An 18,599-nucleotide genomic window follows, 5' to 3' on the forward strand; every position below is an offset into this window, starting at 1 on the left:
AGGTTCATTGTTCCTTAAAAAGAGAAATTCATTGATGTCAAGCAAACCCAAGTTGTGCCATTTAGTAATCATTGCATGATACTTCGTAATACTGGTTTGATACACATCTTTGTTAGTCCTTTCATAGAACTTAGTGTCGTTCAACTGACGATAAGATTCTCGACAGTATTGTTCTCTGGTAAGTAACACCACGTTACCCCCTTTGTCCGAAGGTTTACAAATTATATTGTCATCCATTGCCAGGTTTTTAAGGATCACTTCTTGTTCTTGGGTTAGGTTCCTCTGTTGTTTTGGTGGGTTTGAGGAAGCATTGATTCTGAATTTCTGAAGATCGTGAAGCACGGCATCAGAGAATGAGTCTATAGCGTCGTATGGCATTTGGGGATTGAAAATGGAAGGGGGCTTAAAAGTGGTTGAGGGTGTTTCTTGGTCTATTCCTGCCCGATGTGCTCTCCGGGCCAGATCCTCATTTTCAGTAGTTGTAATCGATTCTTCAGCCCGTAATTCTTCCAGTAATTCGATTGTATCCAAATCTTGAGCTGTTAAGACATCTGTTACTTTGTGCCTAGATTTGTGCTTCAATTTTCTTGCTTCAGTTATGGTAGGTTTCATTTTGAAAAACTTCTGTAACTTAATTTTCCGGACAAATTTGAACAAGTCAATGCGCGTCTGCGTGTATTCCAGGCGGTTGCTTGGGCAGAATGATAATCCTAATTTTAGGGCTGCCTCCTCAGCTTGGCTCAATACACGTGGCGTGAGGTTAATGATGGTTAGATCATTGCTTTCTTTCACCATCGTTTTCCCCTGTTGCTGCGCTTCGCTCGGGATGCGCCCCTGCCTCTTCCTCTGCTTCGTGCGCCACCAGCCACCTCTCCTTGTCCTTCTGCGTTTTCTGGAGGCTTGCTCTTTCCGCCCCTCAGCCATGTCTGCCGTATCAGATCGAATTCCAAGTGAAAAGGATTTTTCGTGTTGCCACTCTGTGGGGCAGTTGTGTCTTCACCAGATAATTCACTTTCAGTGATCTCAGATTCTGAGGTTTCTATTCTTTCAGGCGGTATTGGAGATCTCTTTTTATAGATGGCTTTACGTGGTTCGTCAAATTTTCTTGAGAAGGTTAGAATTCTTCCTTGGGCGTAGTCCCGTTCGTCACGTTCAAATTTGTCCTGCTTCCTTTGTCGTATCTTCAGTTCATACCTTTGTAGGCGTTTCTTCATCTCTTCCTTCAATTCATCCTGTTTACTTTTATCGTCATCCTTGGCGATTTCTTTCTCAAGATTCGCAATTTCCACCAGTGCCTTCTCTCTGTCACTCCATGCGAATTTTACTAAGATTGCGAGCATGCCTTTGCATGACGCTGCTGTGTATTCAGCCCATTCTTCAAGGAGGCAGGGATCCGGGTTTTCATAAGCGGGCACTGTGTAAATTCTCAGGCCCCTAGGCACTCTGTCGACATCCATGTAGCTCTGGAGGGAGGTGGCTTCCCACCATTTTCTTACTTCTCTTTCATGGAGCCTTTCGAGTTTGGTGGGAGGAGCAGGTGGCCCTTAGTGATGAAAGAGAGAAATGGGCAGAACACATAGTTGTGTGGTATCGTTATATTGACGATCTCTTTTTAATCTGGAGGGGTTCAATTGAACAAGCTGAAAATTTCATCTCTGAACTTAATAACAATAATCTTAACCTTGGGTTCACACATGAGATTAGCACTACTGAAGTTAATTATCTTGATCTAAAGGTGCAGGTGAGGGATGGTAATCTCGGTACAGATCTATATCGAAAACCAACTGCCGGTAATTCAATCTTACATGGTAGTAGCAACCACCCGCCCAAGCTGATAAATAGCATACCCTATGGGGAACTTCTCCGGCTCAAAAGAAACTGTACCAGAGAAAATGATTTTGTATCTGCTGCAGCTAACTGTTTTACAAGATTCCTTAATAGGGGCTACAGTCAGGAAGTTCTAAACACAGCATTAGTGAGAGTCAATAAGATTAAAAGGAAGGACTTGTTGACCCCTAATGATACCCAACCAAACAGCGCAAAAAGAAGTAATTTTGAAGGTAGCAAATTGCGGATGATAACAACTTTCTCGGATGATGCAAACATCTTGAGCAATATAATGAAAAGGAATTGGCATATATTGCAAACCGATTCCGTAATGGGGAAGGAAATCCCAACAGTGCCACTGATCACCTTCCGAAAATCACGGTCTTTGAGGGATAAACTAGTTCAGAGCTACTTACCACCTATCAGTCAACCAAAAGGCGTTCTGAGAGAAATGAAAGGTTTTTTCCCTTGTGGGAAGTGCAAAGCTTGCTGTAACAGCAAAAGAACTTTGAGCTACACAATCGATGGGATAAAAAAAACCAAACCCATAGATAAATTTATCACTTGCACTACCACACATGTAGTTTACTGTTTATTGTGTCCCTGTGGACTTAAATACATCGGCAGCACTATTCACAGTGTAAAGATGCGCATTTTGGAACACCAACGCGCAATCATGAACAAAGACAGTAATTACCCTGTAGCTAGACATTTCGCCCTCAAACACAATAGTAACAGGGAACTACTACAGTATTTTGGTTTAGACTGTGTATATATCAATCCAAGAGGTGGAGATAGAGTGCAACGGCTGCGGAGACTTGAGTCCCGCTACATTATCGATTTGCACACCAAGACACCCTTTGGGTTAAATAGCGGAGAGGAATTAGCTGTGCACCTGGGGAGGTAATTTGGTAGACTCTGTGGACGTAACTGTATTCTCTTCCTCTCTTTGCCGTTCTACACTTGTAACTCAGGAAATATAAGGGGTAAGGACGTTTTGCTGTCCCCTTTATAGGTTTCCGTTAAGAATACTTTGACTCTTTTTTTACATGTGTTGGGAATTTAGTCTCATGGATTTCAGCGGATTTCCTCACTATAAGAAGTTTAGGCCGATTCACGGCTTTATTGTTTGAACCATTGAATGAATTATTTAAATGCATTGAGGTTCAGAATGTACATTATGAGACTTGCTACAATATACATGCCGATCCACGGCTTAATTGTTTAAGATGTGTAGCTCTCTCTGTCACACAATTGCTTAATGACATGCACTAATTGATTAATATTTGCTTTCAATCATGAACAGTAATTATTATGTTTAAATGATGTTGATGCAACTCTTAACTGTCGAGAGTAATATCAGAAATTGTGTATAACTCTATAGGCTGGTACGTTATCTTCACCCTGCTAAGATGGCCGCCATGCGATAGACTGTATTGCATTGGCCAGAGGGGGGAGGAAGTGACGTCATGAGTCTTTTGATTTCAAAATCGCTCTCGCGGGGCTAACGTAATTAGACACTGACGAAGGATACCCTGAAACGCGTCTGTCTTTTTGCTTGTTTCTGAATAAACTGATATACGGAATCCTCCCGGAGTGCTGTGCTTTGTCCGTGAGCGTGGACATCGTTGGTAGCGTGGATATATATATATATATATATATATATATAAAATATGTATTTTTTTCCTTTTCTTAATTTAAATATCACATTTTAATTTTTTCATTTTTGGAGTGTACCCATCCAACCCCCCGCTTTTTAATGTACTCCTAACCCTCCTTTACCACCACCCAGTCCTAAACTCTAAAATTACCCTTACCATCCCCAAACCCTAAAACTACCCTTTCCATTACCAACCTCTAACATGATCCTAATGAACAAGTTACTTACCTTCTGTAACGCCTTATCTGGTAGAGGCTATATCTAGCTGCAGATTCTTTACCTTTGAATTTCCCAGGCGTCTGATTGGATCTGGAAGATTTTTTGTGAGCAGTAACCCTGCACGCCGGTATGGGCATCAATTGCCTCTGTGTGCATCGTTGGCAGTGTCCACCTCATAAGTGGCATCCTCTTCACCTATACAGGCATCACCTCAGCACACTGACATCAGTTACTTTTCGCGACTTTCCCCATCAGAAGGGTGGAGCCATGAAGAACACTGACACTGGTGTGAATAAACTAGAGCCCTGAAAGGGATCAGCCCTCATCATGAGGCTGGATGGGCCGCTAATGAATCTGTGGCTAGATATAGTCTCTACCAGATAAGGGGTTACCGAAGGTAAATAACTTGTTCATCTGATAGAGACTTCTAGCTGCAGATTCCTTACCTTTGAAAAGATACCCAAGCAACACCATCTCCAGAGGTTGGTCTGCGGATCAATTTTCTCACAAGGAAGCCCTGCAGGATCGAACAGGCGAAGTTCCAATCCCTACAAATCTCACTGTCCAGGCAGTAGTGTTTGGTAAACACAGACATGCCCACGCTGCTGGCAGGCAGATTTCCAGAACTGGAACTCCGAGTGCTAATGCAGTGGTCGCAGCTTCAGCTCTGGTGTAATGAGCTTGCAAGCCTTCAGGAGATTGCTTCTTGGCCAGTGTATAGAAGGATTTAGATGCAGAGCATCACCAAGTGAGAGATGGTTCACTTCTGCACCACTCACCCCTTCTTCGCACCAACATACACCACAAAGATTTGGTCACTCAGCGGAACTCACATGTGCGGTCAAGGCAGACCACCAACACTCTTTTTGGGCCCAGACGGTAGAGTCACGCCTCTTCTTTAGAGGGCTGAGGAGGAGTAGGCAGTGTGATAGACTGGCCTACGTGAAATGGAGTGACCACTTAAGGTAAAATAAACAGAAACAAAATCGAGCTGACGATGATGGGAAATAATCCTAACCGTATTAGTGTGATGATTCTCCGTGCACACTCTATTTATCCCTTTCTCACTTCATCAAACTTTATTGTGGTGCTGCTCCATCCGTTGCACTGCGCCTAACAGTGCCTTTGAATTGAACGAAAATGATCAGGTCAGGCGTACCAGTTCACGGTGGATGTGCGCACTTTTTCAATGAAACATAGAGTTCCTTATCCAAATTCACAATGAATTTTATATGCAATGAATACGGCTTATATACATACTTGTGCGTAATTAAATCATATTTTATTTTCTGCTTTGCTTTAAACAACAAAAATCCATCAATTATTCGTCATGTGTTTCACAACCCAATGCATTTCGGGTCTACCTGGACACTTCTTCAGGGGACTAAAAAGCAAATCGAATAAACAAGAGTCTAATCAGTCCAATATTCTAAGTGTTATGCAAACTGCAATTTCATGATATACATAATATACCATACAAATAACCTGATTATACATTGCATTCATTTTCGTGAAAATACACAGACCTCTAAATAAAGAAAACATAATTAAACATTACTGAGACTTCAGAAACTATACATGAGTTTATGATGCTCACAAATAGTCAAAAAATCAAAGTACTTGTGAAATGTTCATCAATATACTAATCTGGAAATCTATCGTGGTTGAATGACTGTGTACTTCCTACATATCCCTTAATACTACCATTGATAGGTTTACTCAAATATAGTAATGACTTTTAACTCAGATCGAATTACCAATAAAACTGACCAACTGCAAAGAATCTTCGAAAAGAAGTAGTATGTATGCGCGTCTGAGTGAGACTCGCACTGCTCGTAACGGCTCCCATAAACAAGGCTGCAAACGTGATTCAAATTGAAGACACTTACTGCCTCTGCCTTTTTTCGTATAGCGGAGTGGAACTTATTCGTCACATTATTTATAGACTGCTGTTAAGGTCCGTGACGGCTCCAAATCTAACAATAAATGTCGCAGCTACACGATTAATGTTTAAAAATCCTAACCCACATACAACATTAAGCTAGCCGGAATGCTTAGGACTTTCTCTTCTCTTCTCCCTCCCTCCCCTATAAAAAGTCTGGGTATGTGGTTGGAGAGTTCTCTAACAATGGAAGCCAAGGCCAATAGACTGCCCACATCCTGCTTTGCTATGTTAAGAACCTTACAGAAAGTCTTAGACTTACTTCCCTCACAATCCAGGAGAATTGTGGTCTAGGCACTCGTTCTTTCATGCCAGGACTACAGTGACTCCTTGTATATGAGATCCTCAAAGTCAGTCATCAAGAGACTTCAGGTGGCCCAAAATACCACAGCAAGACCTATCTACAAGATACCCAATCATTCCTCTGTGAAAAGTGCCTTGGACTCCCTACACTGGCTTCCAGTAGAGGAAAGGATAACATTTAAGGTGGTCTACATGGTCCACAGGAGTGTCAATCATAGGGGACCTTCCCTGATAAGTGTGTTTCTATCAGTCTATATCCCCAATTGGAGTTTACGATCTTCTAATGTTTGTCTCCTGAGGGTGCTGCATGTTCACAGAGCCAGATGGCCCCCAAATTATGGAATTCTTTGCCAAGGGAATTAAGAATAGAACCTAAGGGGACTAAGTTTAGAAAAATTATCAAAACATGGCTTTATCCTAATTAGTTTTAGTCAAGCTCTAGCTCTCGACGATTAAGGATGCGTACTTGACTCACTCAGTGCTGGGATGCCTCAGAGTAGCCATGTGCTCTAAAAATCTGCATAAGATATTATAAGGTATAAAGGAGACCCTTGTGTGAAGCACCACTTTGTCAGGATAGACTGAGAGGTAAGGTGGCCTAGATGTTGCAGCTCACTCACTCTATGGGCAGATATAACTGCCACCAGAAAGACTGTTTTAAGTGTAAGAAACCTGAGGGGACAGTTGTGGAGAGGCCCGAAAGGAGCATACATAAAAAAAGTGAGAACTAAATTAAGGTCCCACTGAAGCATAATGAATGGTGAAAGGGGAAAGAGGTGGATGAGACCCTTTAAAAACCTATGTACAATAGGGGATTTAAACAAAGAGGGTTGGTCAGGCAGCTGCAAGAAGGCAAACCGAACAGAGATATATTCTTTAAGGGTGCCCAGAGCAGAGCCTTGCTGGGCAAGGGAAAGAATAAAGAACAAGACTTCAGAAAGGGGACAGAAAGAGGATCAGTGGATTGTTCTGCACACCATGTCACAAATTGTTTCTAACAGAAGGTGTATACAATCTTGGTTCAGGGCCGCCTGACCACCAAAATTACATTATAGACTTTGGGAGGAAAGTCAAAAGCTGTCAACTGCTGTCGCTCAATCTTCACTCAAGGAGGTGGAGAGTCGACACCATCTTTTCCTCAAGCCCCCACGTCTCCTTCAGCCATGTCTCCGAACCCACCTGGACCGACCACCACTGCATCCACTTCACCTTCCGGAAACCCGTCGCACATCACAGCACTCTACAGATCCCCCGTCACTGCTGGGGCAAAGTCACCAAAGTACAACTACAGACAAACCTCGCACTCAACCCACTGACCAACCCCTCCAACCCCAACGATGGTGCGCGCACCCTCAGACGATGGATGGACGACTGCGCCAACACCTTAGCCCCGCTGAAAAATAAACCCTCAAAGACACCAGCAAGAGAGCCAACTGGTTCACCCTAGTGTCAAAGCGCACCTGCCGGAAGTTGGAGAACATATGGCACAGCGAGAAGTCGCCGGGCAGCCGCACAGCCCACAAAGATGCCATCCGCAACCACCACCACCTCATAAGGACCGCCAAGAGGACCTCCTTCAAAGACCGCCTCGACAACAACGCACACAACAGTAAGGAACTCTTCAACGTTGTGAAGGAACTCTCCAACCCCAGCTCCAACGCCAACGACATCCCGCCATCGCAAGCTATGTGCGACTCCCTCACCACCTTCTTCCACCGCAAGATCGCCGACATCCACAACAGCTTCAACCCCCGGACGACCCTAACAGGCCCCAACACGCCGGACCCACCCTACCCCACCGACCACGACCCCCTGACAACCTGGGCCAACGTAAGCATCGAAGACACAATCAAGACCATGGGCACAATTCACTCCGGCTCGCCGTCTGACCCTTTTCCACACCACATCTTCAACAAAGCCGGCAGCTCCATCGCACCCCATCTGCGCAACATCATCAACCTCTCCTTCGATACCGCAAACTTCCCTGAGAGCTGGAAACACGCTGAGATCAACGCCCTACTGAAGAAACCCAAGGCGGACCTGAGAGAAGTCAAAAACCTCCGGCCCATCTCCCTGCTTCCGTTCCCAGCTAAGGTCATCGAGAAGATAGTCAACATCCAGCTCACCCGCTACCTCGAAGACAACAGCATCCTGGACCCCTCCCAGTCAGGATTCCGCAGCACCCACAGCACCGAGACCGTCCTCACCGCCGCCACAGACGACATCAGGATCCTACTGGACAACGGCGAGATGGCGGCCCTCATCCTTCTGGACCTCTCCGCCGCCTTCGACACCGTCTGCCACCGCACACTATGCACACGACTCCACGACGCAGGGATCCGAGGCAAGGCCCTGGACTGGACCTCCTCCTTCCTCTCCGGCAGAACCCAGAGTGTCTGCCTCCCCCCGTTCCGATCCAAAGCCTCCGAGGTCATCTGCGGCGTCCCGCAGGGATCCCCCCTCAGCCTGACGCTGTTCAACGTCTACATGACGCCTCTTGCACACATCGCCCGACATCACAACCTCAACATAATCTCCTACGCCGACGCCACGCCACTGATCCTCTCCCTCACCAAGGACCCCCTCACCGCCAAATCCAACCTCCACCAGGGAATGAAGGCCGTCGTCGACTGGATGTAGAATAGCCGCCTTAAGCTGAACACAGGCAAGACGGAGATCCTCATCCTCTGGCCCAACCCCTCAGCATGGGACGACTCCTGGTGGCCCGCATCGCTGGGGACACCCCCCCGCACCTACCAACCACGCACGCAACCTGGGAGTCATCCTGGACTCAAAACTCACCATGACCAAACAAGTCAACGCTGTCTCCTCCACCTGCTTCAACACCCTCCGTATGCTCTGCAAGAGCTACAGATGGATCCCGACAGACACAAGGGAAACAGTCACCCAGGCCCTAGTCAGCAGCAGACTCGACTACGGAAACGCCCTCTACACCAGAGCCCTGACCAACCTCATCAACAGACTGCAAAGAATCCAGAATCCCTCTGCACGCCTGATCCTCGATGTCCCGCGCCACGACCACATCACCCCCCACCTGAGGAACCTGCACTGGCTCCCCGTCGACAAAAGAATCTCCTTCAAGCTCCTGATCCACGCAAACAAGGCACTCCACAAGACCGGCCCAGTCTATCTCAACAGTCGACTCTCCTTCTACGTACCCAACAGGAATCTCCGCTCCGCAGACCTCTCCCTGGCTACCGTCCCACGCATCCGTAGAACCACAGCCGGAGGCAGATCCTTCTCCCACCACGCCGCCAAGACATGGAACACCCTCCCCCTCAACCTACGACAAACCGAAGACCTTCTAACCTTCAGGAGACGACTCAAGACCTGGCTGTTCGATCAGTAGCAACAGCACCCCCCCGACTCCCCTCCCTCAGCGCCTTGAAACCCTTGCGGGTAAGTAGTACGCTTTACAAATTATTTGACTGATTGATTGATTAACAGGTTCAAGTGGAGGACCCTCACCGGCTGTTTCGAGAGAAGACCCTCCCGAGGGGGAAGCATGATCGCAGGATCAATTGCCATGCTCAATAGCTCAAGACACCAAACTCTCTGTGCCTAGTACGGAGCCACAAGGATAACTTGGTCTCTGTCGATCCTGATTTTCTTGAGAACTCTGGGCAGCAGTGTTATGGGCGGAAAGGCGTACAGGAGGCCTGTGCTCCAGTCAAGACAAAAAGTACCTCCGAGCGAGAGCCGCCGTGGAAACTCCAACGGGCAAAACTGCTGACATTGCACGTTCTTGACGCAGGCGATCAGATATAAGTAAAAGTTCCCCACTGCTGGAAGAGGCCTTGCGCCACCTACGTTTGGAGACACCATTTGTGATCCTTTAGGCGTCGACGGCCGAGTTTGTCCACCCTGGTGTCCAGGGATATGCCCTGTTGTTCCAACCATGTCTAGAGATGCAGGGCCTTTTGACAAAGAGTCCACGACCCCACCCCTCCCTGTTTGTTGCAGTACCACATGGCAGTGATGTTGTCTGTTAACACCTGCACTAGCCTTCCCTTGATGGATGGTAGAAATGCTTTCAACGCCAGTCGCATTGCACGGAGCTTCAGCAGGTTGATGTGGAGTCTGGATTCCACAGGAGACCAGAGTCCTGTGATCTCACTACCATCAGCTCTGGTTGAGGAAGGGAGAGGGACCTGCTGCTGACCCAATCGTGGTTTTTAAGCCACCACTACAGGTCCTTTGCAGTTTCCTCCGAGATCTGGACCATGTCGGACATCTTCCCTTGATGCTGTGCTCATTGAAATTTCAAGCCCCACTGCAGAGCCCACATATGCCATCGACCATGTGTCAAAAGCAGGATGCAGTAGGTTATGAGTTCCAAGTGCCTCAGTGTCTGCCTCCCTGAAATCCAGGATAGTGGCTGAAATATCAGTATCATAGCCTGAATATCCTCGACCGTTTCGGAGGATATGCCTGAATTAAAAGTGCTCATGGCCTACCGTAAACTGCAGATATCGTCAGCAGACAGGCAGGACGGGAATGAGGAAATAGGCGTTCTGCAAGTACAATGCTACCATTCAGTCTTCGGGGTCCAGCAGACAAGACCTGAGCTAGCATGAGCATTTTGAATTTCTTCTTCTTGATGAATAAGTTGAGGGCCCATAGATCTCGGATAGGATGAAGGCCCTTGTCCTTTTTGGGGACCAGAAAATAGCGGGAATAGCAACCATAACCTGCAGCTGCCGGGGGAGAGGTGGACGGACCAGACTACTGGCTACTTAATCCACGAAGTCTGTGTGCATCGCATCTTAGTCCACACAGAGGCTGGGAAGCATGGGTGACTTAGTGGTTGAGAGGAAATTGGTGCAGTCGGAAACCCCTTTCGTAGTCAGTCACGAATGGAGCGAAAGGCAGAATGGCGATGACGTGGGGCTGTCAAGAGTCCTAAGGATTTGGCCGTAGCCCACAAGTCCTTAAAGCGCTCCAGCACCAGATCTGCTTTATTTCCAAAGAGACAGGTGCCATCAAAGGACATGTACATAAGAAGGGAAGCTTCGACATTCCCCAAAAAGTCAGTCACCCTTAAGCATACATGCCACCTCAGGCCACCGTCGATGAAACCACTCTGCTCAGTAAGTCGGTTGTGTTCAGTCCACAGTGAATTGTGAACTTTGCAGTGTCTCTCCCATTGGCAACAGCCTGGGAGAGGATGGCCCTTGCCTCCTTCGGGACCTGTGCCAGCACTTGTGCAACCGTCTCCAACAGAGTGTGGGAAAAACAGCCCAAAAGGCATGCAGTGTTCTCAAACCGCAATGTTAGGCTGGTGGAAGAAAACATCTTCTTCTCCAAAGAGTCCAGCCTGCCCAGGAGAGCTGTAGGAAATGCACCCTGGGAAGTTGAGGCTTGGACCAGCAAGATCTCTGGAGTAGAGTGTTGGGTGAGGAAGTTTGGAACCCCGGGGTGGGGCGGTGGGCAATCGTCCTATTTAAAGGAGCCCCTGTAAGGGGGGAAGGGTTCGGATGAGGAGACTACCGGTTGCAGCACCTATGTCAAGATGTTGGTCTTGACTGCCACTGAGGGCAACTGAAGGTCAAGGACCTCAGCTGCCTTACACACCACCACCATTGCATATGAGGCTCTCTCCTACGTAGCCATGGCAGGGGGAGAAAGCATACCAGTTTCTGGAGAAGTATCCAGTCCACTGACTTCTCCCTGTTCCTCACACCAGTCCAAATTAGGTTCCTCTACGTATGGCTGGTATACTTCAGTGTCCAGCGATCCCTCCCATTCCTTCCTGAGTCCTAGCCCATGGGACTAGGGCTCACGCTCTGATCTAGAAAGCAAAGGCCTTGCCTGCATCTGAGGCAGCATCGGGTGATGCCCATTCACCTCCATGTCGGATTTGGGAATCACAATGGGGATGGTGCCACCTGTGGGCACCGGTGGCACCGGGAGCATTGTCATTTGAACCATCGCTGAGAAAGGTCGAGATGGTATGACCGGCGCCAGTCCGGATCCAGGAATGGATCCCTGGGGGCGCAACGGAGCTGGGGCATGCGCTGCCAGCGCAGAACCAGATGGGGGCCCCCTCCTAGCCTAAGGGGCCCGAAGATGAAGCGTATGGACTCATAAAACCCTTTTAGTTAGGTTGGGGTCGCTCCTGAATAATCAGAGAGAAAATGAAGTTGTCCCAGTGCAGGCTCTGGGGAACCAGGCCCTGAATGCCGATGCTCCCTAGTTGCATCAGCCGACGGACAAGGAGAAGTCGAAGGATGCTTCGACTTCTTGCTCTCCTTCTTGTGTATCTTAATTGAATGACAAGAGGACTTGAAGTGGGACGATGATGACTTCGGGCTCCGTGACGATCCCGGGACCTTCCCCTCAACCGGAACTCCGATTTTTATGGAGTCGCATGCCAGGCCACCATGAGCTTCAGGGACTGCTCCCTCAAAGCCTTCCGGTTTTTGACCCGGCAATTGGAGCAAGCCTTTGTGTAGTGGTCGCCCTCGAGACACCACAGACAGAAAAGGTGCTGGTCCGTCACTGACATCGCCCGCTACCACACTAGGAGGAAGCCTCAAAAACTCTCGGCAAAAGGTTGAAAAATCCTAGTAAAAAAATTACTGAGGAGTAGCTCTTCTCTCTGATCAGTGCTGGCTGGTGCGGAAAGAAAAGAACAGACGTAAGGGCCTCAGTTTAGCCACACCAGTGTCAGTGTTATTCATGGCTTTCACTTCTGGTTTACAAAGTCGTGAAAAGTAACTGATGTCAGCGCACCGAGGTGGCGCCTATATGGGTGCCGCGGACATCACTTCTAGTTGAGGATTATTTAGAAGACTTAGTACTTTTATTGAAATATGAAAAAATATTAAACAAATTAGGTAAGGTAGATATTCAATGTATTTTTTGTCTTTGTCTCCCGTCTCTATATGTTATTGATACTTGCTGTCTTTTATATTTACATATGCCTTGTGTATTTATTAGAGACATCACTTTTAGTGATTTAGTTTGGATACACTTCTGTGTGCTCTGAATGTTAGCTTATTTAAATAAATTATTTATTGAAAATAATTTACCTGCTGGTTAAAAAGCAGTATCTTACTGAAAAACAATGCTAGTGTCATTATTTGAGATCTTTTGTAAGTTAGTAAAAGTTTTGCAAACATCAAATCCCGCATACCATTTTTATTACCATCTTACAGCAAATAAAATATAAAATGTGGCTGAGTATTTCAAACAAAAATGTTATGGATGTTTAATTCTTACATACAAAAATAGAAAAAGTAAAATATATAGGATTAAAAAAAAGCCTTCGCTCTAAAGATAGCCCCGACTTAATGTGCACTACCTAAAGGTTTGCTTTCTCTCGGTCACGTTACAATGTAGAAAAACCATATTTAAACAAATTTCCACAAGAGTAATATAATTGGTTGGGATCAACAGGATCTATATCAGGAAATTTGCATATACTACACCATTAACATTTTACAATAAGAGTAAACTTCATGTATATAATTTTGTTGATGACTTTCCAAGGCAAGTGGCTCTAACACTGTGTCAAAGTGAAAAAAGAGGGTGACTACTCTAAATTGACATTTCTATATGTTGATAAGTGAGGGAAGTCCACAAGCAAATGAGTGTGCATATTCTTGAACTTTGCACTCTTTCAAATGTAATTTTGCCAATGATGCCACAATGGCTCTCTAAAGCAAATGTGACATTAAACAAAATGACATTCTGGAATCCAGGATTTGGTAAAGGGATCCACATTTTTTTCATCTGATGACCCATAAAGGCATTTTAACAGCCATAGCTCATAATGGGTCTACATTATAGATACAATGTCAAGTTTAATGTTACAGAAACATGAGGTTCCTTTAATGAAACCAGAATGTAGAGTCCCATTTTCACGGTTGTGTTTCTGAACCTTGGTGTTTGAATTCTTGACATACTTTTTTAATACAAAATAATTCGAAAAATAGGTGGAGATTTTGAATTCCGACTACAGTTCTTCATGTTGATCCTTCACAGGGTTAGATAGCATAGTCATTATGTAATTTCGCTTACATGAACAAATGGTACTCTTTAACGAATGTAGCCCAACATGCTTCTGCAAATGTCACTGAATTACCTACATTTGGCAAGAAGCTGTCTCTCTTCGAGCTCTTACCCTTTTCATATGAAAAATTATTGTTCCTTTATTAAAAGGTTTCTCTAGTAAGTCCATTCTAGGCAATTTTTGTTCAAGGATCCCTGAATCTAAAATGTTTAAATGTAAGTTCTGTTTTAAAAAAAGATGCTGTAAAACTCTCTATAGCAAGTATTTAAGTTAGCACTATTTGCCAGTGTATTTGCACAGTGTAGCAGCTTTCTGGCACATGCATCAACAAAGACTTTTGCGATTCCTTAATTGCTATTTTTAAGGAATCGCAATTAAGGAATTGCAAAAGCCTATGCCTGTAGGAATCGCTATAAAAATAGCGATTCCTACACATTCCTTAATTGCGACTCGCAAATTGCGAGTGGCAATTAAGGAATGCCGTCCCAATCATTCCTATGGGCCTCCAGGCCCATAGGAATGAATTGGAGATTGCATGAGCAAATTGCGAGTACCAGTAGGTACTCGCAAATTGCTCATGCAATTTCAAGGGTGTCTAAATGACACCCTATTGCACCCCTGAAATTGATCTGTGCACATATGTTGCACACACACATGCTCTAAGGGCATGTGTGTGCGCAACATGAAACTTTGAAAAATGCACAAAAGTGCATTTTTCAAAGTTTTTGCAAATTACCATGAAGTTCAACTTCATGGTAATTTGCTCCCCCTATTAGCGAAATCGCAATTTTTTTTAACTTTAATGCATTGCATTTAAGGAAACTCAATTTGGGATTCCTTAAATGCAATAGCAATTTAAGGAATCGCTATTTAGAGATTCCTTAAATTGCGATTTTTGCATTTGGGATGATGCATCCCAAATGCAAAAATACCGGTCGCAAAGGGGCAGATTCTGCTAATCTGCCCGTTTGCGACCAGGTTTCTCGTTGATGCATGTGGCCCTTTATGTTATGTTATCTAATAAAGAAAAAATGTAAATGTCCCTGCCCTTTTCCTCTATTCACAGAGCTATCAATTTATCTGGAAAGGGGTGATTTCGGCTCTAGCAGAGATTGTTATAGGCCTTTATTAACTACAGGACTCAAATAAAGCAACATTATAACAAGACTAGAATTTGTAATTACTTTTTCAAGATGTAGTATTTAGCATTTATATTCTATGACTTTGCATGCTGAGAAACACAAAATAAATATGACAGCAGAGTTAACCAGCTGCTCATAATTCAGCTTACAATTCATAAAGACAATAATACTTTGGTATTCCAGTAATACATTTATTCATTGTACCTATGGTTATTTACAGACGACACACTGAGTTCCTGAAACAACATAGATATCATATGGTACATACAAAGAAAACGCATCCATTAGTCAAAAGACTGATAACTGTACTCAAATTACATGCTAAATTAAATAAATACAATAAATTATTTGGCACAATATCTATAATATAATCAAATAAATACAGGACCTGATTCACAAAGGGCCTCAGCACTCGTGGCGCAGGCCCCGGTTTCGTGGGGGTGTCTCCACACTCGGGACGGAATCTTCGCAGTAAGAATTCTCATTGTGAAGAATTTGCCCCGAGTGCCGAGACTCCCCCATGACCGTGGAGCCTCCGCCATAAGTGTGAAGGTCCTTTGTGACTCATGCTCACAGTCTTTATGACATGAATCCAGGTAGACCTTTGTATTTACATGTATTTCAAAGTGCAGAGCAAATCATAAAAATGACCATAGATTGCGTCTTGCTCATGAGTTCCCTTCATTTATGGACATGTCTTGCTTAGAGCTCCCTCTACTATTGGTGGACAAAATAACTTCTGTGCAGAAGGTAAGAGAGCAAAGGTGGCAATATGAATCTCCTCACCCTCTCCAGCATGGGGTCCTACGACATGCCACAGCATTCCACCGCACTTCACATTCTTATTTTCCTACTGTCAGTATTAGCCAGAGTCCTCCTTGCTCCATGATTCAGTTTTATTCTCAAGATGTTTTCACCTAAGGGCCTTTTTTGTACTGTCATGAGTGCTGAGTTTCAGGGCATCATCTTCGACCTTGACACCTACTACAAAAGCTTATTTTCCAAATTCACATGTAACTGTCATCCACTTCCAACACTTTCTCATACTTGCTTCATTGCATGTTATGGGTACCTAGCTTCCATCAGAACACTGTGCCCCCTTTACCAATGGTCTGGAAAGGTATTGCTTGGGAGATATCTCTTGGGCCATTCTTTGTTTACCAATATTTAGTAACCCTGTGGCTAAAATTTGGTTTGGCCTTGCAGCATTGCAGAATTGCGTTGCCCAATGTGTGGCTGAAGTATGGAAAGATGAGAGTTGTGATCCTATGTAAATGATATTCATTAAGAGAACAACCACACAAGAGATTGGAAAGGAGCACTTAGCAAGTAAAGACAGTACTTTCAGTGAGATACTTTTTATAATGAACCTCACGACCCATCACCGTACCATACTGGGTCCTGAGTCAGTGGGGTCCTGCTCCTTGGAGAAAAGCATCCACAATACTGGCATGCAGGGACATACTGGGGCATGACGTGACCACTTGATCTGGGGCGGAGCGTGTGTGCACTTTACCACCTTTGCAATCTTTTTTTAAATAATTCTAATGTCTAGCACTTTAAGGAATGCTAGTGAAGATGTGTGGAGGACAGAGAAACTCTTAGAATCAGTCATCACTATCAGAAAGCTACTTTGAGAAATCTGAAGTGTAGAAACTATAAAAGAAAGTGTTATGAAAAAGTGTGATTGCTCAAGCAAATGCTCTTTCATTCGGGTTCCTATGCACTTTATGCATGTTTGTTACAAATATCGGCTTCCTTAATACTACTGGTTAGAAGATACAAATTATTTATAAGAGACTGTTCTTGAATGACATTTAAAAACACACATTCTCTGTTGTTCAGTATCTCAGGTAATGCCCCAGTACTGACCCTGTAGTCTGAATATCTCTTTAGTGGTATTTAATACACAAGGAAAACACTGGAAGTGTAAACTAAAAAGTTGATGTCAATCCCTCCATGGGAAAGGAATGTCCAGGAAGCATATTTTCAGTATCCTTTACTATTCAGTGATTTTTCTGCTCTGTAAGCGCCACTGAAAATAGGTAAATATGGTAAATAGTGTAAAATCAGCTAAAACACATTTTAAAAATGACTGCTCTGACAACGCATGAGTCAACACGTGTGTTTCAAGTAATAATTAACACCATTATTTGGTATTTATGATAAGTTGAATACAACCTACATTCCTACGGATGCAAAAATGAGGGCAGCAGTATGGAATAAAGACTTTACGTGAAAGGTCAGTCTTAGTTTAGGTATGTTATTTCTTGGACTGAAGCTTTGAAACAATTTAATAAAATTGTGGAAGGGAATGCTTTGGACATGATGTACCAAGTTACAGTGATAGGCTTACTGGGCTAGATTGGTATGACACAAACAATATAAATCAGTGATCTATTGCAAGTTTAGGAGATATAAATGACGTTCATGTAGGGAAGTCTTTGTAAATCCATGTCAGACAGACGATTGCAAAATAAGATGCTTGTGTCTTATGCCTAGTAGATAGCCTGGTTTAGACATGCCACAGTAGGGATCTACCAGACACAAAAGAGGTATTTGTAATATCGCGCAGGTTTGAAATCCCTGGCTGTGTAGGCATGGACATTCACAAAGATGTCCTGGGGTGCTAGGTCAGGATTAAGAGGATCTTCTGATTTTAGTATGAGAAACTCTTGCCTGAGAAAGTCCATGTGCTACTCTTCTGAAACATACTGAGCAGCATGAGGTGGATGGTCGGTGGGGAAAATAGGCCACCACTTTTATACTTCTGCAGATCAGCAGTAAATAAGGCGCACTTGGAAAATTCATATCTGGTGGCGTGAAATAATTTTTATCTCTTGCATTTCCCACTGCCAAAACACATAATAATCTGCTTAGAATATGTTATGTATGTGTATTATTGGAAACATTGTTCTATCTCATTTCGTGCACCTATTTTTAAATAATTCTTGAAACGAAATTGAACATTTAACAATGGTACCCCTCACAGTGACAGCTGCATAGAGAAGTAGTGTACCACAACATTTCTTGAGCAGAAAATAAACTTTTAGTTAAATTTGATGTTCTGGTCTAAGTGCGTCGTGGCTCTAGTCGGTGAGACAGCTGTGATAATGTTCTCTGGTTATCAATCACATTTAGGTGTCGCACGTAATTCCGGACATCCTGGTGGTTCTTGCTACCCTGTGTTGCATCTAGATCTGAAGAAAAAGAAACAATTGAGGAACAAACAAAACAACATATTTTATTTCAAGAAATCAGTTTTAGAGAATGAAAGCTACACATTTCCAGGTGGTCCATAGATAACAAGACTAGGTAGTAAAGGTTTGAATAAACTGGGCAAAGCTGAGGCATTGAGGTACCTTTGGAAAGGAGAAATACAAATAAATTAATGAATTTACACTAAACCTTTGTTGTCATAATTTAACATATTGTCCTTCACTTTAAAGCCTTCTCATTTCCAGTCTT

General features: G+C 44.3%; 1 protein-coding gene across 3 annotated transcripts in view; it reads right to left on the reverse strand.

Moving 5' to 3' along the window:
* Window positions 1–15,301: 15,301 nt before the first annotated feature.
* Window positions 15,302–18,599, reverse strand: part of RAPGEF4 (Rap guanine nucleotide exchange factor 4) — a 1,002,526-nt gene continuing 999,228 nt past the window's right edge. For all 3 annotated transcript variants that reach the window (XM_085645283.1, XM_085645282.1, XM_085645284.1), the window contains one exon: window positions 15,302–18,331. In XM_085645283.1, coding sequence (XP_085501409.1) covers window positions 18,204–18,331 — 128 coding nt within the window. In that variant the 3' untranslated portion in view covers window positions 15,302–18,203. The remainder of the gene's footprint in view (window positions 18,332–18,599) is intronic.

The sequence above is a fragment of the Triturus cristatus genome, chromosome 3_1 (assembly GCF_964204655.1).
Source record: "Triturus cristatus chromosome 3_1, aTriCri1.1, whole genome shotgun sequence".
In the NCBI taxonomy this organism is placed as follows: Eukaryota; Metazoa; Chordata; class Amphibia; order Caudata; family Salamandridae; genus Triturus; species Triturus cristatus.